Genomic DNA, 25,312 nt, shown 5'->3' with positions numbered 1-25,312 from the left:
AAAGAGCCCCGCTGGGCTCACAACGAGCCGAGGTTCAGGCCCAGAGTCCAAACCCCCATGGATGTTGTCAGCAGCAGAGAAAGTCATACCACCTCTTAAGACAGAAAATGTATGGGAGTTCCCGTTGTGGCTCAGCAGTTACAAACCCGACTAGTATCCATGAGGAGGCAGGTTCGATCCTTGGCCCTACTCAGCGGGTCAAGGATCCGGCATTGCGGTGAGCTGTGGTGTAGGTCACAGACGCGGCTCGGATCTGGCATTGCTGTGGCTGCGGTGTAGACCGGCGGCTACAGCTCCGTTTAGACCCCTAGCCTGGGATCCTCCATATGCCACAGGTACGGCCCTAAAAAGACAGAAAGAAAGACATAAAGAGACAGACAGAAAGAAAGAAAGAAGAAAATGTGGGGATAAGAGGGAACACTTTATCCCTTCCAACCACCCCTCCGTTCCCACGTGACCCTGTCACCTGGGCCTCCTGGCCAGGATCAGGGTGACAAGCCGAGGGAAAGCTGCTCTGACCCTGCTGGGCTGCAGTTGTGATGTCTGGGTCAAAAAGACTAGAGATGGGGGTCGGGGGGGGTGGCCTGAGGCTCAACGCAGAAAACCCGGTTGAGAGTCTCTCGCACCCACCCCCCTCCGGTTCAGCCTATTGCTACTCAGACCTGCGCATGAGCCTGGCACAGAGGGAGACCTGCATTGACGTCTGCAAGGAGTCCTGCAAGTGAGTCCAGCCTGGAGCCTCGGGTGCTGGGGGGGCGCGATGTGGAGGGCGGGGCAGGCAGGGACAGCGACAGGCTGCCTTCTCTCTTCCAGCGACACCCAGTACAAGATGACCATCTCCATGGCCGACTGGCCTTCTGAGTCCTCCGAGGTGAGTGGGGGGAGTGGCCCCCTCCTGGCTGGACCCCCTTACATCTGGGCGTGGGTCTGCAGGCAGTTTGGAACCTTAGAAAAGAGTTCCTGAAGGAGTTCCGGGTTGTGGCTCAGCAGTTAACGAACCTGATTAGGAACCATGAGGTTGTGGGTTCCCTCCCCTGGCCTCGCTCAGTGGGTTAAGGATCCGCTGTTGCCGTGAGCTGTGGTGTAGGTCTCAGATGCAGCTTGGTTCCCAAGTTGCTGTGGCTGTGGTGTAGGCCGGCAGCTACAGCTCCAATTGGACCCCTAGCCTGGGAACCTCCATGTGCTGCAGGTGTGGCCTTAAAAAGACAAAAAACAACAACAACAACAACAAAAGAAAAGAGTTCCTAGAGTTCCTGTTGTGGCACAGCACAAACGAATCAGACTAGAATCCATGAGGATTTGGGTTGGATCCCTGGCCTCGCTCAGTGGGTTAAGCATCTGGTGTTGCCATGAGCTGTGGTGTAGGTCTAAGATGCGGTTCAGATCCGGTGTTGCTACAGCTGTGGTGTAGGCCAGCAGCTGTAGCTCCAATTCAACCCCTAGCCTGGGAACTTCATATGCCGCAGGTGTGGCCCTAAAAAGCAAAAAAAAAAGGAGAGAGAGAGAAAGGAGTTCCTTCCTCCCTCCCCTCCCTCCCCACTTCCTTCCACCAGTGTCCCCCCAGGCACTGTGCTGAGCACACAGCGTGAATAAGACAGACGTCTTTTGCCTTTACGAAGCTTACGTTCTAGGTGGAGAGACGGGCAATATTTGGAAATAAGATCATTTCAAGTGGCCGCCTAGGAAGTAAAGCGGATGAAGAGAGGGTGCCTGGGGCAATCCACGCTAGTTCAGGTAGTCAGGGAAGACCTCCCTAAAAAGGTGACATTGGAGTCAACACTAGAGGATGAGGCTGAGCCAGGCTGGGAGGGGCTGGGGAGGAGGATCCAGCCAGTGGCAGGGCCCGAGGAAGGAAAGAGCAGATGCAGGGCGGCTGGGTCTACTGGGGAGAGTCTGAAGACCTGAGTGGCTTCTCCCCCAGAGGGCAGTCACCGCCTGTCCTGTCACTGTCCCCTTTCTCCCTGTGCCAAAACATGGTCCCCAGGGGGGCTTCAGGAAGATACAGGGCTGTGGTCTGCCTCCCCCTGGTGGCAGAGCCCAGGACTGGGAGGGGATGCTGCAGTCACGGGGTTTTGGGGGGCACCTGTCTTTTCCCATTCCAGGACTGGATTTTCCATGTCTTGTCTGAGGAGCGGGACCAAAGCACCAACATCACCTTGAGCAGGTGAGCTTAGAGTCTGGCAAGGCCGAGGACGGCAGAAAAGAGAAGGAACCAGGGCTTTCGGGGAGGAGCGTGGATAGAGGGAAGATACTCAGACACCTTCTCACACTGGCCAGATCCAGAAGCAAGCCTAAAAGAGGGAGCACTGGGCACGAGAGGCCAGCCAAGGAGGCTCAGCGCCTGACACTTCCGAGAGGGCAACCTATGCTTCCATCTGTTGTCCCCTGTTCATCTACCCATCCCCGCCTCCAGTCCTTGCGCACGTACCCATCCAGCCATTTATCCATCATCCATCCCTCCCGCCCGTCCACCATCCATTCTTCCCATCCATCTAACCCACTCACCCATTCATCCTGCCCCCCATTCATCCCGCCATTGTCCCTCCTTCCATTCATCCATCTTTCCATCCATTCGACACAACGTGCATTGCGCACAAGACAGACACAAGGTTCATACGATCAGGAAGTTTGAGGCTAGAGGACAGAGATAGGCAAACGGGGCTCAGGCTGCTGGGGGGTCTGCACAGGACCCTCCCTATGAGAGCCCAGCCAGGAGGGGGGCTCCTTCTGCCTGAGAGATAAGGGAGGGCTCTACAGGGAGGTGACTCTTGAGCTCATCCTCCGGGAAGGAGGAGGAACTATTTCAAACAAATGAGAAGAGGCAGTGGGAGTTTCCTGGTGGCTCGGCGGGTTAAGGACCAGGCATTGTCACTGCTGTGGTTGGGGTTGCTGCTAGGGTGCAGGTTCAGTCCCTGGTCCAGGAACTTCCACATGTCATGGATATGGCCAGGAAGAAAGAAAGAAAGAAAGAAAGAAAGAAAGAAAGAAAGAAAGAAAGAAAGAAAGAAAGAAAGAAAGACAGACAGACAAACAGGGAGTTCCCATCGTGACTCAGAGGTAATGAACCCAACTCATGGGTTCCATTCATGAGGACGTGGGTTCAATCCTGGGCCTCGCTCAGAGGGTGGCCATGAGCTGTGGTATAGGTTGCAGATGCATCTCGGATCTGGTCTCACTGTGGCTGTGGCGTAGGCCAGCAGCTACAGCTCTGATTTGACCGCTAGCCTGGGTACTTCCACATGCCTCGAGTGCAGCCCCCTCCCCCCAAAAAAGATGCAGCCAGATGTCCTGGCAGGAGCCTGGAGGTGTGAGTGAGCAGAGCCTATCTGAGGACTATCAGGTGTAGGGGGGACACCTCCCCAGCTACTCACCCCTGTTTCCAGCTTAGGACCCTCTGCCGAGTCAACTGTGCACGGGGTGGAAGTGGAAGAGGGGAGCCCTGAGCCCATCCTCAGGCCTGTCTTGGACCCCAGGGTCCTTTGGGCAGAGATGCCCTTCCGGGCTCTCATTTGGACCAAACCACTCCTGGGAGTGGGCACGTGAGAAGCTTGAGCCAGGGGGATGCTGGGGGCGGGGGATTGCTGTCTTTCGTGTGTGTGTGTGTGTGTGTGTTTATGTGTGTGTATGTGTCTCGGGAAGAGGGTACCAGCCCCCTTGCTGCCTCCCACAGGCAGGGAATTGTCAAGCTCAACATCTACTTCCAAGAATTCAACTACCGCACCATTGAGGAGTCAGCAGCCAATAACGTGAGTCTGGGGGCTCCTGACACCTCCACCCTGGCTGCAGCCCCCTCACCCCGCACCCTGAGGGTGGGGAGGGTCCTGAGCCCAACCAAGGAACTCGGAAGGTCCCTTAAGCAGCCCCAGCTTACCTCCCTGGGCTGAGATGCTCACCCTTTCCAACCCTTTCTCGGTCAAACAACCCAACTCATGGGCATCTGCCAGGCTGGGCTTGAGGTAGGAATTAGTGGCCCGAGCTCCACCCCCGACCCAGGACTCCTGACCCCTGAGCCCAGCCAGGCCCTCAGCCCCCTGCTCCCCACAGATCGTCTGGCTGCTGTCGAACCTGGGCGGCCAGTTTGGCTTCTGGATGGGGGGCTCGGTGCTGTGCCTCATTGAGTTCGCGGAGATCATCATTGACTTCGTGTGGATCACCATTATCAAGCTGGTGGCCCTCGCCAAGAGCCTGCGGCAGAGGCGGGCCCAGGCTCGCTACGTCGGCCCGCCGCCCACCGTGGCCGAGCTGGTAGAGGCCCACACCAACTTCAGCTTCCAGCCCGACACGCCCGCGCCCAGCGCCGACCCTGGGCCCTATGTCCAAGAGCAAGCGCCGCCCATCCCCGGCACCCCACCCCCCAACTACGACTCCCTGCGCCTGCAGCCCCTGGACGTCATTGAGTCTGACGGCGAGGGCGATGCCGTCTAGACCCTGCGCTACCCATCCCGGGCAGCCCAAGACTTCCGACCCGAGCAGCTGAGATCACTGGCCAATTTTGTGATGCCCTCCCCCAGGGGCTGGGATGTTGGGTGCCCAAGGCCGGAGTCCCGGTTCCCCTACGGAAAGGCCAGCAGCTCCTGGCCAGTCCCAGGCAGAGGGTTCTGTGGGGTCACGGAGCTGGTACAGATGGGGGAATTGTGTTCCTGTCCATACCCGCAGCCTGACCCGCCCCTTGGCCTGGGATGCCCCCGGCCAGGCTCCGAGACTGCTCCAATCACCATCTGCCCAGATATGAACAAGTGGTGAGGCCATGCCTTCTGTCCCCAGAATCAGCATTCTTTTCCTTCCTGGCCTCTGCTGACTGGGGTTTATTCAGGGCAGCAGTGGTGGGGAGCAGGGAGAACACCAGGCATCGGAGGCCCTGCCAGGTGGCACACGTTTTGTTCTAGAAAATAAAAGTAGAAAACACAGAGTCTAGCTTTGTTCTTTGTCCACCTGGGCAGCCCTGATGCATCTCTGCAAGTGAAAGGGCATCTGTACTGACTAGAGAGCCGGGGCCTGGCCAAGGAAAGGCCCCAGCTGGTGACTTCTAAAGTCTCTTTCAAGTTGTCCCTGAAACAGTGGCTTTATGACTTTTTCAGTGTCATCCAGCTTATTTCTTGGGTTGCAAGAACAGAGAGAAGGAGGTAGGGTAGGAGAAATAAACTGGTTTAAGCAAAACCATCCCCAGCAGCTCATATGAAGTCTTGTCACTCTCTGCCTTACCCAGCAGCCCCTCCTTACATTGCAGCAGCAAAGGGCCACCTGCAACTCCAACCTCACTTCTCTAGCTTAGCAAACCCAGCTACCTGAGAGCACCTCTTTTCCAGTTGTCTCAGCAAGTTCCCAGGCTGACTCTCATTGGCTACTGAGTGGGTCACATGCCTGTCTCTGAACCAATCAGTGTGCCTGACTGATAGGCTACTAGGATTGGTCAGACTCTGCCCACACCTGAGGCCACTTGGCCCTCCCAAGGAATCACAGGGTCTGAGGGTGGTGGGGACAAGGTTCCTAGGGGTGGCCAGTAAAATACAAGCCACCAAGTTATATTTAAATTTTAGATAAATTAATTTTTCAGTAGACACACATACATTGTAATATGATACTAAAAAAAATCAGGAGTTCCCATCGTGGCGCAGTGGTTAACGAATCCGACTAGGAACCACGAGGTTGTGGGTTCAATCCCTAGCCTTTCTCAGTGGGTTGAGGATCCGGTGTTGTCAAGAGCTGTGGTGTAGGTTGCAGATGTATCTCGGATCCTGCGTTGCTCTGGCTCTGACATAGGCTGGCAGCTACAGATCCGATTAGACCCCTAGCCTGGGAACCTCCATATGCTGAAATGACAAAAAGACCACAAAATTAAAAAATTTTAAAAATTAAAATAAAATTTTTAAAAAGCATTGTTTTTCTGAAATAAAAATTTAACTGAACTTCCTGTATTATTAATTGCCAAATATGGCAACCCTAATGGCTTCCCAAAGGAGACTGGGGAGCCATTATCAAAGAAGGAGGAGTTTCCACTGTGGTGCAATGGGATCTTTGAGTCTCCGCAGTGCTCAGATGCATGTTCCATCCCTGGCCAGCACAGTGGGTTAAGGACCTGACATTGCCACAGCTGTGGTGTAGGTGGCAACTGTCGCTCAGATCTGATCCTAGAACTCTATATGCCGGGCAGGGTGGGCAAAAAAGGAAGAAAAAAAAAAAAAAAGAAGAATGAGGTCTGGCAGCTGCAAGCAGTTAACCCCTGCAGGTCTGCTGTCACCTGCCATCCCTGGTGGTGACGGAGCTGTGGCTTCAGAGCCTGGGTGTCTGCAGACCCAGCCCTGCTGGTCTACTGGAACACCTGGCCTGAAAGACAAACAGGCTGTCCTCCCATTAATTGCCCACGATGGCACCTATGGAAGAAGGAGGTGCCACAGGCTTGATGCCACTCCAACCAAAGGCAGCATTGCTAGGGACCGAGTGGGGAGAGTCTGGGCCAGCTCAGGGCCCCTACGGTCTGCAGGCTGGAATCAATAGTGCCTAGTTATCAATAGCCAGTAGTGATCACACTTACTGCTCTGACTAGGATTTTATTATTAATGGTGGACATTGCTGTCACCACGCTATTATCATGTGTTGTTCTGAAACAATGGCTACATTGTATCAAACACTTACCACATGCCAGGCACCAGGCCAAGTACTTCCTAAGTCTTATTTCATTGAATTCTCATAACCACTGAGAAATATGATTCTCCCATTTTACGAGTAAATACATTGAGGCTTGGCGAGGTAAAGTAAGGTACTAGACTAGATTGTTACTCTAGGAAGTGACACAGGCGAGTCTCCAGCCTCACCCTCTTGCTGCCAGGGGTCATAAGAATACCAGTCCCTTGGCGGAGGCCAGGGCTGTCACACTTACTATCTTACTATGGGGCATACAGAGCAATGATCATTACCTAGCTCCATTTACCAGCATTTCGGTCACAAGGCAATTTGAACTGACTTGTGCTAAAAAGGGAATTCATTGGGTCTTGTGATTATAAAGTCCAGGGATTTCAGGCATGGCTGTATCCAGGGGTTCACCTAGATCTAGGGGCTTCTCCAGCTCTTGGCTTTGTTTTCTTCTGGGTTGCCATCCCTCTCAGCTTCTCTCCTTGTGCTACTTTCCCCCTCATTGTCCCAGACTCCATTCCCTCAGATCAGTAGGAAGAAAGCTATTTCCTCGCAGCATCCAAAAGCCTGGAGAAGGAGGCGCATTTGGATCAGCCTGGGCCACGTGCTTCTTCTGAAACCATCACTGTGACAGCATGGGAGATGCTTCCTGGCCAGCCCTGGGAGCATCTATGACGGGCAGCCCCTTACATGTCCCATGAAGCATTTTGCTCAGAGACATGTTGAAGCAGGAGCCAGAAGGAGCTTCTGGTCCCCAGAACTGCTTTGGGACGTGAGACAGGGACCAGGCTGACAGGGCAATCTGTTGTCACCTCCCTAGGGGAGTATTGAGGGCTGGGGTGAAGATGGATGTTGGTCCCCTCTCTGAAAGCAGGCTTTGCATCAGGCAGCCAGGCAATCCTGTCACCTCCGGATCTAGAGAAGGGCTGTCCTATTCCTGCCCTGGAGCCCCATCAGAGACTGAAAAAATTAGGCCAGCAGGGCCCAAACTGCCCCCAAAATGGCATTCTGTAATTCCCGCCTCTACCCACGAAAGGAAGGTAGGTTACAGATCCTGGGGGGGCTATGAACTTAGCACATAATGTGGACTTACCACCTGCCATTTGTGCCCCCCCCCACTGTGTTTCAGTGGTTTTTCTTTTTTTTTTTTTTTTTTTTGTCTTTTTGCCTTTTCTAGGGCTGCTCCCACGGCATATGGAGTTCCCAGGCTAGGGGTCCAATCGGAGCTATAGCCGCCGGCCTACACCAGAGCCATAGCAACACAGGATCCCAGCAGCATCTGCAACCTACACCACAGCTCACAACGCTGGATCCTTAACCCACTGAGCAAGGCCAGGAATCAAACCCGCAACCTCATGGTTCCCAGTCGGGTTCGTTAACCACTGAGCCACGACAGGAACTCCTCAATGGTTTTTCCCTATAAGTTAGGTACCATCACGACCTCTGTTTTTCAAATTAGGAAATGAGGCTCAGAGAGGCCAACAACTTTCCCAAGGTCACACAGCTAGAAGGTCGTGTAGCTGGGAATCACGCCCAAGCCTGTCCCCTCAAAGCCCAGTGGCTCTCAGTGACGCTGGCACAGAGGACACGGCAAAGAAGTTTCCACTTCAAGGAAGCATTTTTCACCTTCCAGGTTGCCAGCTCCCTGCTCAAGGCAGGAGCCAGGCTGCCAGACCCTTGCCAGGGACAGTCTGTGATCCACCACATGAGAAACCAAAATATTTTTCTTTCTTTTTTTTTTTGCTTTTGAGGGCTGCCCAAAATATTTTTCTTGGTGTGGGTTTGGCAGCTGCGGCTCTTTCGGGGCCAGCCAAACTGGTTCCAAAGATGCGGGGACAGAATGTGTGGGAATCCCTGGACAACAGACCCAGAGAGATACGGCCCTGGCAGCCTGGTGGGGCTGGTTCAGAGAGGCCTCAGTTGTGGCAGCGCCCCTCGGGAAGGTGGCAGGAGCAGACTGACCCAGCTGGGGTTGGGCGGAGCTGGTGTCATTGGGCTCGCTCTGCACCCCAGCCCCACCATAGGGCGGCCGGTGACTCTGCACAGGCCCCGCAGGCCTCTCCAGACCTCAGCTCCTTTGTGTGGGAAATGGGGGTCAAATTCACAGCCTCCAAGGCTGTAGGGAGGGCGGGGGTGGGGGGCTGGGGGGCAGAGGGGTGGGGGAAAAAGCCACCCAAGCCCAGAACACAGCTTGCCTTCAATTCCAGCAAAGGACCCCCGAGAGACTCAGCTGCCTCCCCCACTTCTAGTTTGTACAGGCGGCAAGAAACCCCCCATGGTCTAAGCCTGGGTTTCTCTACCGGAGGTGATGTGGCCTCTGAAGCCAGGTCTGAAGACATTTGTAGTTGTCACAACTTGGGTACCAGCCCTGGCATCCAGTGGGTGGAGGCCAGAGATGCTGCTAAACATCCCTTGGCGTAGAAGATGCCCCATGACAGCTGTCCAGCCCAGGTGTCAGTGGCGCGGTGGCAGCCGCACTCCCAGCCTCACGTGCGGGTTAGGGACACCTGGCAACCCCACATGGCCAGCAAGGCCTCAGAGGGAGTCAGCAGGGAGCCTGGGGAAGGACTTCACCTCCCCAGTAGAAGGGACAGAAGTGTCACTCGGCCTGGCCCTCTCTGCTTCCTTCCTCCCTGAATACAGACACCATACCTGCAGCTGCGGAAGTTACTGGGCAGGGATGAGGCACCAGGCCACAGGGAAAGGTCACGATCACAGAAGCTGCATGGTCCCGTCGTGGCTCAGTGGTAACAAACCCGACTAGTATCCATGAGGATGCAAGTTCGATCCCTGACCTTGCTCAGTGGGTTAAGGATCCGGCATTGCCGTGAGCTGTGGTGTAGGTCACAGGTGAGGTTCAGATCTGGTGTCGCTGTGGCTGTAGTGTAGGCCGGTGGCTACAGCTCTGATTGAACCCCTAGCCTGGGAACTTTCATATGCCACAGGAGCGGCCCCAAAAAAGACAAAAAAAAAAAAAAAAAAAAAAGATCACAGGAGCTGGTTCTGGTCCTGGTCCTAACTCAATCCAACCCGAAATCAGTGCCCACAGCCACCACCATCTGCCTTTTTGTTACTGAGAAAAATCAATTCCTATTGGTTTAAATCACTCAAATTATGTTATTCTGTTATTTATAGGCAGGTACCATCTTAACAGATACAGAAGCTACTGACAAAAAAAAAAAAAACAAAAACAAAAACAAAAACTGCTAAACTGGAGTTCCCATTGTGGCACAGTGGAAACAAACCCAACGAGGAACCATGAGGTGGCGGGTTCGATCCCTGGCCTCGCTCAGTGGGTTAAGGATCTGGCGTTGCCATGAGCTGTGGTGTAAATCACAGGCACAGCTCGGATTCCACGTCGCCGTGGCTCTGATGTAGGCTGGCGGCTACAGCTCTGATTGAACCCCTAGCCTGGGAACCTCCATATGCCGCAGGTGCGGCCCTAAAAAGACAAAAAAATATATATATATATACATATATATATATATACATATATACATATATATATATACATATATATATACACATATATACATATATATATACATATATACATATACATATATACATATATATATACACATATATACATATATATACACACATATATATATACATATATACATATATATACACACATATATATATACATATATACATATATATACACATATATATATACACATATATACATATATACATATATATACATATATACATATATATATACATATATACATATATACATATATATACATATATACATACATATATACATATATACATATATATATACACATATATATATACATATATATATACATATATACATATATATATACACATATATATATATACATATATATATATATCCCTTTTCCTGCCCACAGCACAGGGGGAGTACCCAAATATTCAAGGAGGAAACAAGGGGAAAAAAAACCAGCTTTCTTTCATTTTACCATATTTATTCCCTGCATTTTTAAAGATCAGATCATTAAAAAAAATCATCTGAAAATTCCTAATAATACACCTCTACCTTACAAGCCTTTTTTTTTTTTTTTTTTTTTTTTATTATACAAGTAAACCAGGTCTTTCTGAAGGAAATCCTGCCTCATCCCAGGCAGACAGATGTTTCGGAGCGCATCCATTCTGGAGAGGGCGGTGGCCCCGACCCTCTGCTCAGCCAGGTGCCAGAGGGTCAGTAGTCCACACCGCGCATGGCAGCCACGGTGGCCGCGAGGCGGCGGGGCAGGCTTTTGCTGACTTGCCTGTAATCCTCGGGTTTCGTCTTCAAGAGCATCACAATGCCCTGCAGGTTGCGAGACGGCTGCAGGCCCAGGGCGTCCATCACGTTGATCAGGTAGTCTGCGGAGCAGGAGCAGAGGGACAGAGCTCGACAGACGCAGCAGCATCGAGGGGACAGGCCCCACAAGGCCCGCCCCGCCCCGCCCCCCCAGGAAGAAACAAGACACCCTCACCCCCACCCCTACCAGGTCCCCAGACGCTGGCTGCCAGATCCACCCTCAGCCCACGGGCCTTCAGGCTGAGGGTTTTCCTAAGGAGGTCAAACCTGACTGTGAGCTCAGCCCAAATCTAGGAATTCTAATTGTTTTTTTTTGTTTTTTTGTTTTTTTTTTTTAATGATTTTTATTTTCTCCATTAGTGTTGGTTTACAGTGTTCTGCCAATTTTCTACTGTCCAGCAAAGTGACCCAGTCACACACATACGTCCATTCTTTTTCTTGAATTCTCCTCCATCAGGCTCCATTGTTAGTGACTAGATACGGTTCCCTGGGCGATGCTGCAGCATCTCTTTGCTTATCCTTCCCAAAGGCAATAGTTGGCAGCTAGGAACTCCAGGAATTCTAATTTAATAAAGGGGTGGCCCGCATCACCCCATACCCACCCCCCGCACCACACACTCAGCTCTCCAGCCCCACCAGCTGACTCCTCACCAAAACACCGCACTGGGGACTCCTAGCTGGGTTCCCAGCCCTGCTCCCCAGAGGACCCCACTGACCACGGAGAAAACCCCAGGAGTCATAAGACACTAAGCTCCCGAGGACGCCCCAGCAGTGCCCCTACAGTGGGGACGAGGATGGCGCTGGGCACCCCCTGGTGTAATGCAGCTTCTTGCGCCTCCCAGATAACCTCCAGGGTGCAAGTGGGCACAGATTCCTGAGCCCGCGCCCCCCCGATGAGTGGATGAGAAGCTCCAAGACAGGGTCTGAGGATCCGGTCCTTCTGAAAAGCAGCCCCCATACTAACTAGCAGGCAAGTTCGGGTAGCCCCGGCTGAGAGCAGGAGAAATCCAGGTTGTTTTTTTCCAAGGTCACGGTGACCTCTGTGACTCCTGTGACCTCTCGAGCCTCTGTTTGGACCCCGGATGCAGGTACTACCCATGAGGGGATGAAGTGGGACAAAGACCAGGAACGCTGGAAATGACGCAGGTGATGGATAAACAGGGGGCCTTGCCTTCCCTTCCTCCTTCCTGGGCGCCACCCGAGGCGGGGGAGGTGCTGGTTCTGGGGCCCCTCCCTCTTCCTGATCCGATGGACTGGGAGCCCCAGCAGCAGGGCGCTCCTTACTTTCGGATCACCACCCGTGTTAATCTCCTAGGCTGGAGCCCCAGGCATGGCTCCCTCGTCCCTGAGTCTCCCGGCTCAGGGCAGCACCATAGGAGGTGCCTACTCAGCCCTGGCTGGCTGACTCACCACCTGCTGGGCGAGCCACTTCCCTGGACGGCGCCACCAACCAGTCAGGCACCTGCTTCGGGCACAAGGTCACCCAGAACTGTGAGCTCCCCTTGACTGTGAGCCTGGACCATGACCTACCATGACATCTTTTGTTTAGCCAGCAAGAGTGTTGGGGTGTTTGGGGGTTTTTTTTTTCTTTCTTTCTTTCTTTTTTTTTTTTTTTTTGTCTTTTTGTCTTTTTAGGGCCGCACCTGCGGCATATGGAGGTTCCCAGGCTAGAGGTCGAATTGGAGCTGTAGCCGCCGGCCTACACCAGAGCCACAGCAACACAGGATCCGAGCTGAGTCTGTGATCTACACCACAGCTCATGGGCAACGCTGGATTCGTAACCCACTGAGCTGAGGCCAGGGATCAAACCCACAACCTCATGGTTCCTAGTCAGATCTGTTTCTGCTGCACCATGACAGGAACTCCAGTTTCAATGCTTTTTTTTTTTTTTTTTTTTTGGCCGTGCCTGTGGCATTCGTAAGTTCCTAGGTCAGGGATCAAAACCACACCTCAACAGTGAGAATGCCAGATCCTTAACCTGTTGGATCACAAGGGAACTTGTCTTCGTGCTTAATTTGAGTGTCTTTAAGATGGGCACATGTTGGAGTTCCCATCATGGCGCAGTGGTTAACGAATCTGATGAGGAACCATGAGGTTGCGGGTTCGATCCCTGGCCTGGCTCAGTGGGTTAAGGATCCGGAGTTGCCGTGACCTGTGGTGGAGGTCAAAGACGCAGCTTGGATCTGGCGTTGCTGTGGCTGTGGCACAGGCCAGCGGCTACAGCTCCAATGAGGCCCCTCGCCTGGGAACCTCCATATGCCGCAGGTACGGCCCTAGAAAAAATGAAAAAACCAAAAAAAAAAAAAAAAAAAAAATGATGGGCCCATGTTGCCACAGACCTCACCATTCTCTATTGTGTCACCACCAGGCAGCTGCCTGGCCCCTAACCGCATGGCCGTACGGCATAAGTTCAGTGAGCCCAGGAACCGTCTAATCCTCTCTTGTTCCATTCCACCTCCTAAGAGATGCTCCGTCAATGCTGAGAGAATAGATGGATCTGGACGGGGAGTTTTCCGGGAAGGAGATATGGTGTGGACAAGTGAACGCTGGGGGCCATCCCCCAACCTCACTCCCTAGTTCCGGCTGGTTCTCTCCTCGGTACTCCTGCTTATACCAACAGAGAGCACCAACAAACACTTGAACTTCATGTCTTCCACTGCTCTGTATGCTGACCAAGGACCAGGAATCACAGCACAGGGCGTCGGGACAGCTGGCTTCCAGGCCTGGCTCCACCCCTCCCTGCTCTGGGACCCGGGGAAAGCGCCTCCCTTCTATTGCTTCTTTTGCACAAGAGGCTGGCTTGGCCCTGTGGTCTCCCAGGTCAAAGCCCTGGCTGGGTGTCCCCAGGGGGCTGATCTTGAAGGCTCCCACCACCCTCTTCCTTGGCTGCTCCAAGCACCGCCTAGGGCTACAGAACAGGCGAGTCAGTGGAACGATACCAAGAAGCTGGGGAGACTCCCTGACCTGACGTCAGAGCACCCCTGACCTCAGAGCACCCCGGGCGGCATCACCTCCAGAGAGGTGAGCCAGCGGGAGCAGGAGGGCACACGCCCCTCTGACCTTGGCTAGGGGGCCTTGTGAGGCAACTGCTCTGTGGCCCTGTTTCCTTATCAGTATGCAGGCAGGAGCGCCGACCTCACCGGGGAGTTTTGAAGGCTGCGGAAGACAATGGGTGCGAGGGCTTAGCTCAGCACCTGGCATGCCTGGTGTGTACTAAGAGCTTAATCAGAGTCCGTTTGCATGCTGATTATATCAAGGAGCACAAGGCAAGGCAGGGCGAGCCAACATCACACGAGCCTGTCTCCCTCCCTCCAACCCACCTCACCCAAGCTCCCCTCCTGGCTCTCAGCCTCAGCAATGTCAGAATCCCCTAGGACATCTGTCAAAATACAGATGTTGAGGCTTTCATCCAGGCTTATTATGTCAGGATCTCGGTGGGCAGGGGGGGCTGGAGAATCCACATTTTTTTGGCCATGCCCACAGACATTCCCAGGCCAGGGATTGAACCCACACCACAGCAGTTGACAAGGCTAGATCCTTAACCAGCTGAGCCACCAGGGAACTCCAGCTCTGCATTTTTAACAATGCCTTTTTTTTTTTTTTTTGTCTTTTTTTTTTTTTGTCTTTTTTGCCATTTCTTGGGTGGCTCCCGCAGCATATGGAGGTTCCTAGGCTAGGGGTCGAATCAGAGCTGTAGCCCCCGGCCTACACTACAGGCACAGCAACGCGGGATCCAAGCTGTGTCTGCCACCTACACCACAGCTCACAACAACGCCGGATCCCTAACCTACAGAGCAAGGCCAGGGATCGAACCCGCAGCCTCATGGTTCCTAGTCGGATTCGTTAACCACTGAGCCATGACGGGAACTCCCAGCTCTGCATTTTTAACAACGTGTCATAGACACACCAGGGCTGAAGTTAAAAGGAGATGAGAGACGACCTTTCTGGAGGACAAGGGGCCTGAGAGATGCAACCGGCCAGAGCCGGCCGTCCCGAGAGAACTCACCGATGTCGGTGGCCAGCTGCTTGGTGGAGTGCGGGGTGAGCTCGGGGATCTGGAGGATCGCGTCGCAGTAGGTCTGCATCGTGGCCCTGGCGATGGAGCCCAGCCAGTTGTCAGCCATGTTGTCCAGCTCAGGCAACTCGTCCCCTGGGAAGGGAGAGAAGGTCACCCAAGACACAAAACCTGGGAGTTCCCATTGTGGTGCAGTGGTTAACAAATCTGACGAGGAACCATGAGGTGGTGGGTTCGATCCCTGGCCTGGCTCCGTGGGTTAAGGATCCGGCATTGCTGTGACCTGTGGTGGAGGTCACAGACGCAGCTCGGATCTGGCGTTGCTGTGGCTGTGGCACAGGCCAACGGCTACAGCTCCGATGAGACCCCTCGCCTGGGAACCTCCGTATGCCATGGGTGTGGCCCAAGAAATGGCAAAAAGACAAAAGAAAGAAAGAAACAGAACCTGGTCAGGCAAATCCTGCCACCAACAGCATTTGCAGTGCTCTTCAGGGCAACCGGGCCCATGATGGGTGCCACCTGTGCCCTCAAAGCCAGTCTCGATGGGAAACACTGGTACAGAGGACAGTTACATCTTAGGTCAACCTGTAGTGACTCAGTACGATGAGGAGTCAGAAAAGGAAGCAATCTCTCAAGGTGTGGGGGCCAAATGCAGCCACAAGGGCCAGGAGTCCTGCAGAGAGAGAGTGGGCAGCAGGGGAGCTGCCCCAGCCCCGCAGGAGGAGACGGGTGGCCATGGTCAAGACACAGGCAGCAAACAGACCGGAGACCTGGGTTCAAGACCAGCTCTGCCACTGATGAGCTGGGTGCTGCCCGACCTCTCAGAGACTGTCATCTCCACCGGTGACATGGGGATAACATCAGTCCTGGCTTTTCCGGGCTGCTGGGGGAGTGGCACGAGGGCCTTGGCATGGGAAGAGAGGAGAGTATGTATGGGGAGCAGCGGAAACGGGTTAGCGGGAGAGGGCGGGGGCACAGAGGGCCCCCCGAGAAGCACGTGTACAGAGTGGAAAACAGGCAGCGACTGCAGGTTCCCGGCAAGGCCTGGTGTGGGGAGAGCCCACCAGGCCGGGGCAATGAAGGAGGGAGAGGGAGCGGCCATCCAGGCAGGAGAGAGACCAGGGTGTGGGGGGAGCCTGGTCCCCAAGGGAAAGGGGGACACCTGACAGCAGACGTGGGACAAAGGAGAAAAGGGGGAGAAGATATTAGCAGGAAAGCAATTAAAAAAAAAAAAAAAAAAAAGACAAAGAGATAGAAAATATCAGAAAAAAGGTAAGAGGCTTAGAAGCAATCCAGTACACTAGTACAGAGAAAACAGAAGGGAAAAGATAATGAATGAATGAATGAATGAAAGAAAGAAAGAAGGAAGGAAGGAAGGAAGGAAGCAAAGAAAGAAAGAAGGAAAGAAGGAAAGGAAGGAAGAAAAAGAAAGAAAGGGGAAAAAGGACAAATGCCTGGAGCTTACAAAAAAAAAAAAAAACCCAAACTAGGTCCACACACCAGCACAAAGGCAGCAGATTAAGAGGTGATTGGATTCTATGCGAAAGATGGTCAGCTGCTGATCTTAAAGCACCTGCCAGCAGGGCAGGCAGTACAGCTGGGGTTGTCCTCCGGGACAAAAGTGCTAGGACACTCAATTTGTCACTCTCCCTGTCTCTTGGGACTCAGGCAGACATGTGGAGACACAGCCTTGCTAAAGCTAAGGGCGAACCCCGCCCCTACGCTCCTCCCACATCACGCATCACGAGAAGCACAGGCGAGCCCTTCCCCCGGGGCTCTTTCCCTGGCCTTGCTCACACCGCTGGGCGAGCACAGTCTGCACGGCCTACAGCCTCGGCTGCCTGACTCCGATGACCAGAAAGGGCTTGCGGCTCATGGGCCCCACAGGATTGTGACAATCTGAACAGTTCTAAGGAGGAGACCCCACCCAGGTGGACACAGCCCCAGCCTGCATGTGAAAAAGGCCCTTTTAATTGGCCTGGAACTTCAGCCTAAGGCTTCGGGTTTGCCACACACCCCAGGGCTACAGATGTGCTTGCAGGGAAAGCCGGCAGGGGCACACCATCCTTGTGCCACCCTTGGCCTCACCACTGCTCACAGGTACCTCCCAGGAGCTTACACACTTGTCTGAAGCCCAGATTCTTGGGACTGTTGCTCAGGGGACACCCCCGGATCTCTCGGCCTGGAGGTCATTAGGGACTATGATCGTGATTCCCACTGGACTGTACATATCCGCGTATTTTTTTTAAAAAGCTGCTGTCTGAGGATCTGCCTTCCAATCAGCCTGAATCTAGGTGCTGAATGAGATCGCTCCCTTTGGAACACAGAAAAGTCTTGGAACACATCCTCAACAACTGAGGGCTATCAAGAATATATCAGGAAATTCCTGTCGTGGCGCAGTGGTCAACAAATCTGACTAGGAACCATGAGGTTGCAGGTTTGATCCCTGGCCTTGCTCCGTGGGTTAAGGATCCGGCATTGCTGAGAGCTGTGGTGTAGGTTGCAGATGCGGCTCAGATCCTGCGTGGCTGTGGCTCTGGCGTGGGCTGGTGGCTATAGCTCCGATTTGACCCCTAGCCTGGGAACTTCCATGTGCTACAGAAGCAGCCCTAGAAAAGGCAAAAAGACGGGAAAAAAAAAAAAAAAAAAAAAAAAAAAAAGGAATAAATCAGGCTACATAGGCAATCACAAAAGTTTGAGAGACAACCAAGAGCTAAAGCAAAGTTGCATGATAAGATTCATCACCTACATGAGGCCACCCCTTCAAGACCTGGAGAGGTTGCTCTTTCGCCTAATACATCGAAATCAGCACAGAGAATCAAACAAAATGAGAAAACAGAGGAATGTTTTCCAAATGAAAGAACAAGACAATAATCTGAGAAGAGAGGCCTTAATGAAACAGAGATGAGTAATCCACTTGATAAAGAGTGCAAAAACATGGTCATAAAGATGCATAATTTGGGTGAAGAATGGATGAACACAGAGATAATATCAACAAAGAGAAAGAAAATATAAGACAGTACCAAAGAGAAGTCACACAACTGAAAAATACGAGAACAGAACTGAAAAATACATTAGAGGGCTTCAACAGCAGACTAGATGAGGCAGAAGAATGAATCACTGACCTGGAGGACAAAGCTTTAGAACTCAACCAAACAGACTGGCAAAAAGAAACAAGAATTTTAAAAAGTGAAGATAACTGAAGAGACCTATAGACACTATTAAGCAGAATGACATTTGCATTGAGGGGTCCCAGAAGGAGAAGAGAAAGAGAAACAGGCCAAAAACTTATTTGGAGAAATAATGTCTGAAAACTTGCCTAACCTGGGGAAAGACATCCAGGTCCAGGACATAGAGTTCCACATAAGAGGAACCCAAAGAAATCCACACAAAGGTGTTTATTATTATTATTATTATTAGTTTTACTCTTTCCAGGCTAGGGGTCCAATTGGAGCTGTAGTTGCCAGCCTATGCCAGGGCCATGGCAACACAGGATCCAAGCTGTGTCTGCAACCTACATCACAGCTCAGGGCAACGTCAGATCCTTAACCCACTGAGCGAGGCCAGGAATCGAACCTGCATCCATGGATGCCAGTCAGATCTGTTAACCCCTGAGCCATGATGGGAACTCCAAGATATTTATAATTTAAATGTCAAAAGTTAAAGAAAGAATCTTCAAAGCAGCAAGAAAAGAATAGCTTGTTGTGTGCAATGAAATCCCCTTTTAAGATTATCAGCTGATTTTTTTTTTTTTAATCATCTGACTTTTCAGCAGAAACAAGGCAAGCCACATTCAAATTGCTGAAGGGAAAAAACTTTCAACTAAGAATACTCTACTGAGCAAGGCTATCATTCAGAATTGACAGAGAGATAAAGAGTTGTCAAGATAAGCCAAAGTTAAAGGAGTTCATCACCACTAAACCAGCCTTATAAAAAAATATTAAAGTGTCCTAAGCTGAAAAGAAAAGGTACCAACTCATAACAAGAAAACATATGAAAAAAAACCTCTTTGGTAAATGTGAATGTACAATAAAGATAGAGGATCAAACACTTATCAAACTAGTATGAAAAAGACAAAAGTAGAAAAATTAACTATAACTACAATAATTAGTTGAGATACTCAAAATAAAAAGATGTAAAATATGTCATCAAGAACATAAAACATGATGGGGAGATGTAAAAATGTAGAGCTTTCAGAATGCATTCAAACTTAAGTTGCTACCAACTTCAAATAGACTCCTATATATAATAGAACGTTATATGTGAACCTCATGGTAACTACAAAGCAAAAGATACACAAAAGATAATAAGAAAGGAATCAAAACATAATACTAAAGAAATTCATCAAAGGATGAGAAGAAGAAAAGAAGGAACACAGAGGAATTATTAAAACAGCTAGAAAGTTGAATAAAGTGGCAATAAATTCATACCTAGTAAAAATTACTTTAAATGTAAATGGACAAAACTCTCCAATCAAAAGACAGAGTGGCTCAATGGATAAAAAACGAGACTCATCCATATGTTTCCTATAAGAGACTCACTTCAGGTCTAAGGATATATACAGACTGAAAGTGAAAGGGTGGAAAAAAAGTTTTTCCATTCAAATGGAAATGGAAAGAAAGCAGTGTAGCTGTAGTTACATCTGACAAAACAGACCTTAAGACGAAAAATGTAATGGCATTACATGATGATAAAGGGTCAACCAACAAGAGGATGTAATATTTGTAAATATTTATGCACCCAACATAGAAGCATCTAAATATATAAAGCAAATATTAACAGACCTAAAGGGAGAAATTGACAGCAATACACTAATAATAGGGAACTTTAATGTTCCACTTACATCATTGGATAGATCATCCAGACAAAAAATTAATAATGAACTACCAGCCTAAAACGACATGTTAGGGAAGACAAAGATGCCCACTCTCACCACTGTTATTCAACATAGTATTGGAAGTCCTAGCCATAGGAATCAGACAAACAAAAGAAATAAAAGGCATCCAAATTGGAAGAGAAGAGGTAAGACTGTCACTGTATGCAGATGACATGATACTATATACAGAAAACCCCAAGGACTCAACCCCAAAACTACTCGAACTGATCAATAAATGCAGCAAAGTAGCAGGATATAAGATTAACATTCAGGGAGTTCCCGTCGTGGCGCAGTGGTTAACGAATCCGACTAGGAACCATGAGGTTGCGGGTTCGATCCCTGCCCTTGCTCAGTGGGTTAACGATCCGGCGTCACCGTGAGCTGTGGTGTAGGTTGCAGATGCGGCTCAGATCCTGCATTGCTGTGGCTCTGGCATAGGCCGGCGGCTACAGCTCTGATTAGATCCCTAGCCTGGGAACCTCCATATGCTGCGGGAGTGGCCCAAGAAAAGGCAAAAAGACAAAAAAAAAAAAAAAAAAAAGGATTAACATTCAGAAATCAGTCGCATTTCAGTATATTAACAATGAAATATTAGAAAAGGAATACAGAAATACAATACCCTTTAAAATTGCACCCCAAAAAATCAAATACCTGGGAATAAACCTGACCAAGGAGGTGAAAGACTTATATGATGAGAAATATAAAACATTAATCAAAGAAATTAAATAGGATTCAAAGAAATAGAATATATTCTATGCCCCTGGGTTGGAAAAATTAATATTGTAAAAATGGCCATACTGTCCAAAGCAATCTACAGATTCAATGCAATCCCTATCAAATTACCCAGGACATTTTTCACAGAACTAGAACAAACAATCCAAAAATGTATATGGACCCACAAAAGACCCAGAATTGCCAAAGCAATCCTGAGGAACAAAAACCAAGCAGGAGGCATAACTCTCCCAGACTTCAGACAATATTACAAAGCCACAGTCATCAAGACAGTGTGGAACTGGTACCAAAACAGACATACAGACCAATGGAACAGAATAGAGAACCCAGAAATAAACCCAGACACCTACAGTCAATTAATCTTCGACAAAGGAGCCAAGAATATAAAATGGGAAAAAGACAGTCTTTTCAGCAACTGTTGCTGGGAAAACTGGACAGCCACATGTAAATCAATGAAATTGGGACACACCCTCACAATGGCTTAAAGACTTAAATGTAAGACAAGACACCATCAAACTCCTAGTAGAGAACATAGGCAAAACATTCTCTGACATCAGCCTTACAAATATTTTCTCAGGTCAGTCTCCCAAGGCAACAGAAATAAAAGCAAAAATAAACCAATGAGACCTAATCAAACTGACAAGCTTTTGCACAGCAAAGGAAACCATAAAAAAAAAAGACAGCTTATAGGAGTTTCCATCGTGGCTCAGTGGTTAATGAATACGACCAGGAACTTTGAGGTTGCGGGTTTGATCCCTGGCCTCGCTCAGTGGGTTAAGGATCTGGTGTTGCCATGAGCTGTGGTGTAGGTCGCAGACACGGCTCAGATCTGGCGTTGCTGTGGCTCTGGTGTAGGCCAGCAGCTATAGCTCCGATTAGATTCCTTAGTCTGGGAATCTCCATATGCCGTGGGTGCGGCCCTAGAAAAGACAAAAAAAAAAAAAAAAAGACAACTTACAGAATGGGAGAAAATAGTTTCAAACGACGCAGCTGACAAGGGCTTAATCTCTAAAACATACAAGCAACTTACACAACTCAACAGCAAAAAAGCCAACAACCCAATTGAAAAGTGGGCAAAAGACCTGAATAGACATTTCTCCAAAGAAGATATACAGATGGCCAGCAAACAGATGGACAGCAAGCACATGAAAAAAATGCTCAACATCACTGATTATTAGAGAAATGCAAATCAAAACTACTATGAGGTACCACCTCATACCAGTTAGAATAACCATCATTAATAAATCCACAAATAACAAATGCTGAAGAGGGTGTGAAGAAAAGGGAATCCTCCTGCACTGTTGGTGGGAATGTAAATTGGTACAACCACTATGGGAAAACAGTATGGAAGTACCTTAGCAAACTATACATAGAACTACCTTATGACCCAGCAATCCCACTCTTGGGCATATATCCAGACAAAACTTTCCTTGAGAAAGACACATGCACCCACATGTTCACTGCAGCACTATTCACAATAGCCAAGGCATGGAAACAACCTAAACGACCATTGACAGATGAATGGATTAAGAAGATGCGGTGTATATATATAACGGAATACTACTCAGCCATAAAAAAAAGAAATGCCATCTGCAGCAACATGGATGGAACCAGAGACTCTCATACTAAGTGAAGTAAGTCAGAAGGAGAAAGACAAATACCATATGATATCACTTATATCTGGAATCTAATATACGGCACAAATGAACATTTCCACAAAAAAGTGTGGACATGGAGAACAGACTTGTGGTGGCCAAGGGGGAGGGGGAGGGAGTGGGATAGACCGGGAATTGGGAGTTAATAGATGTAAACTGTTGCCTTTGGAATGGATAAGCGATGAGATTCTGCTGTATAGCGCTGGGAACTATATCTAATCATTTATGATGGAGCATGATAATGTGAGAAAAAAGAATGTATACATGTATGTGTAACTGGGTCACTTTTCTATACAGTAGAAAAATTGACAGAACATTGTAAATCAGCTATAATGGAAAAAATAAAAATCATTATAAAAAATAACATTAGACTAGTGGACTTAACATATATGGAAAGATATGTATAGCTATTATATATACATATAATATTCCAGCCAAAATCAACAGAATACATACTCTCCTCAAGTGTACATGGAATATCCTCTAGGGTAGCTCACATGTTAGGACACAAAACAAGTCAATAAATCTAAGAAGACTGAGGAATTCCCTCATGACTCAGGAAGTTAAGGATCTGGCATTGTCACTGCTGTGCCTCTGGTTACAGCTGTGACGTAAGTTTGATCCCTGGCTCATGAAGGTCTGCATGTCATGGACACAGCCAAAAAAAATTTTTTAATTACAAAACCTGAAATGATATCAAGCATCTTTTTTATAATCATAATGGTATGACATTAGAAATCAATTACAAGAAGAAAACTGAAAAAATCACGAATGGAGATGAAACAACATACTAATGAACAACAAATGGGTCAATAAAAAAATTACATGGGAAATTAAAAATACCTTGAAACAAATGAAAATAGAAATACAATCACCCCAATCTATAGGATGTAGTAAAAGCGGTTCTAAGCAAGAAGTTGAGAGTGCCACAGACCTACCTCAAGAAATAGAAAAGTTTCAAATACATACTCTAACTTAATACCTAAAAGAGCTAGAAAAAAGAAGGGTAATTTAAGCCCAAAGTTAGCAGAAGGAAGTAAACAAAAAAGATCAGAGTAGAAATAAGTAGAGACAAAAAAAAAAAAAAAAAAAAAAAAAAACAGAATAGATCAATGCAACTAAGAGCTGGCTCTTTGAAAGGATAAATAAAATTGGCGAACCTTTAGATAAACTCACCAAGAAAAAAAGAAGGCTCGGGAGTTCCCACTGTGGCACAGTGGGATAAGAACCTGACTGCAGCAGCTCGGGTCACTGTAAAGGCATGGGTTTGACCCCCAGCCTAGCACAGTGGGTTAAAGGATCCAGCATTGCAGCTGTGGTGTAGGTCACAGCTGCAGCTCAGATTCAATCCCTGGCCAGGGAACCTTTATACACCTCAGGAGTGGCCATTAAAAAAAAAAAGAAAAGAAAAGAAAAAAAAAAAAGAGAGAGATAAGGCTCAAATAAATAAAGTCAGAAATGAAAGAGAGGACTAATACCACAGATATACAAAAGATCATAGGAGACTACTATGAACAAGTATACACCAAAAAACTGGACAACACACAGGAAGAAATGGATAACTTCCTAGAAACGTACAATCTTCTAAGACTGACTCATGAAGAAAGAGAAAATCTGAATAGGCCAATTCCTAGTAAAGAGATTAAATCAGAAATCAAAAACCTCCCAACAAACAAAAGTCGAGGACAACCCAGTTTCACTGGTGAGTTCTACCAAACAGCCAAAGAAGATTTGATACATACCCATCTCAAACTCTTCCAAAAAAGTGAAAAAGAGGGAACGCTTCCTCTTAATTTAACAAACGTAATTTTAGGATCCTTAATAACAAAGATAGTAGTACCCTGATACCAAAATCAGAAAAGATACCACCAAAAATAAAATTACAGACCCATATTCCTGATGAATAGAGATATAAAATTTTTCAACAAAATATTAGCAAACAAAATTCAACAATACTAATCTAATGTGCTATGTTTTATATACCATGATCAAGTAGGATTTATCCCAGGGATACGACATCCACAAATCAATGTGATACATCACATTAACAAAATGAAGGGTAAAAATCATATGATCATCTCAATAGATGCTGAGGATGTATGTATAAGTCATTAAATAATTTTATAACATCGTTTTAATGGCTACATAGCATTTAACTACATAGATTTACCAAAAATTTTTAACAAAAATGTCTACAATTTTACATTTGTATTTCTTTTTAATGTTTTGCTTTTTTTTGGGGGGGGGCACACTTGAGGCATCTGTAAGTTCCTGGCCCAAGGACTGAACCTGAGCCACAGCAGTAACCCAAGCCACAACAGTGATAATGCTGAGTCCCTAACCACTAGCCCCCAGGAACTCTTACTGTTTTGCTTTTATGAACAATGTTGGAATTTACATTCATAGAATGATACTCATGGTTATTTTATTAGCATAATTACCTAGGAGTATAAGTTCTGATCTAAAAGGTATGCACATCTCTAAGGTTTTTGATCTTATGTCAAATAGTCCTTAAGAAATTCAAAGTGTACAATTTAAACTATTTTCCTCCATCTTGCACAAACACTTAAAACATCTGCATGTATATGTGGTCAATTTGACAGGTTAGAAAATGATAAATCCCACTTGAACCTGCCGCTCTTTGAGGATTACCAAAGTTTCACATTTCTGTTATGTTTTAGCTTATTTGAACGCCTTCATGTTGTTTCATTTTTCTGCTTCATTGGCAGAAACCTTGAATAGACATTTAATAGACTTTGACATTGAATAGACCTGAATAGACATATACAGACATAGATATAGATATATGGACGGCTGGGTCACTTGGCTGTACAGCAGAAATTGACAGAACATTGTTAATCAACTATAATAAAAATCTTAAAGAAAAATTATGAATACCCTTAATATTTATAAACCTATGAAACCTATGGAGATTTTACTTGTGTTGCTTTCGTAAACAATTTATGGAAATGTGACACAATGTCCAGCATTTGGCATTAAGCTTGACATATTATCTCAAGTGTGCTGGTTACACTGGACGATTCTTTTCTCCTCGTTAATTTTCCTTTTTGATCTGTCAAAGCCTAGATGAAAAGTGCGAG

General features: G+C 48.3%; 2 protein-coding genes across 5 annotated transcripts in view; one reads left to right on the top strand and one right to left on the bottom strand.

Moving 5' to 3' along the window:
- Positions 1–4,909, top strand: part of SCNN1B (sodium channel epithelial 1 beta subunit) — a 70,334-nt gene extending 65,425 nt beyond the window's left edge. For all 4 annotated transcript variants that reach the window (XM_013989681.2, XM_021086475.1, XM_003357614.4 and 1 more), the window contains exons 9-13: positions 646–721; positions 814–871; positions 2,103–2,164; positions 3,671–3,746; positions 4,045–4,909. In XM_013989681.2, the coding sequence (XP_013845135.1) occupies positions 646–721; positions 814–871; positions 2,103–2,164; positions 3,671–3,746; positions 4,045–4,425 (653 nt within the window). In that variant the 3' untranslated portion in view covers positions 4,426–4,909. The remainder of the gene's footprint in view (positions 1–645; positions 722–813; positions 872–2,102; positions 2,165–3,670; positions 3,747–4,044) is intronic.
- Positions 10,579–25,312, bottom strand: part of COG7 (component of oligomeric golgi complex 7) — an 86,166-nt gene continuing 71,432 nt past the window's right edge. Inside the window, exons 16-17 of the mRNA XM_021086472.1 lie at positions 14,940–15,083; positions 10,579–10,995 (exon numbers count right to left, since the gene is read on the bottom strand). Of these exons, the coding sequence (XP_020942131.1) occupies positions 10,829–10,995; positions 14,940–15,083 (311 nt within the window). The 3' untranslated portion in view covers positions 10,579–10,828. The remainder of the gene's footprint in view (positions 10,996–14,939; positions 15,084–25,312) is intronic.

The sequence above is a fragment of the Sus scrofa genome, chromosome 3 (genome assembly GCF_000003025.6).
Source record: "Sus scrofa isolate TJ Tabasco breed Duroc chromosome 3, Sscrofa11.1, whole genome shotgun sequence".
In the NCBI taxonomy this organism is placed as follows: Eukaryota; Metazoa; Chordata; class Mammalia; order Artiodactyla; family Suidae; genus Sus; species Sus scrofa.
This window is presented reverse-complemented; position numbering and strand designations above follow the sequence as displayed.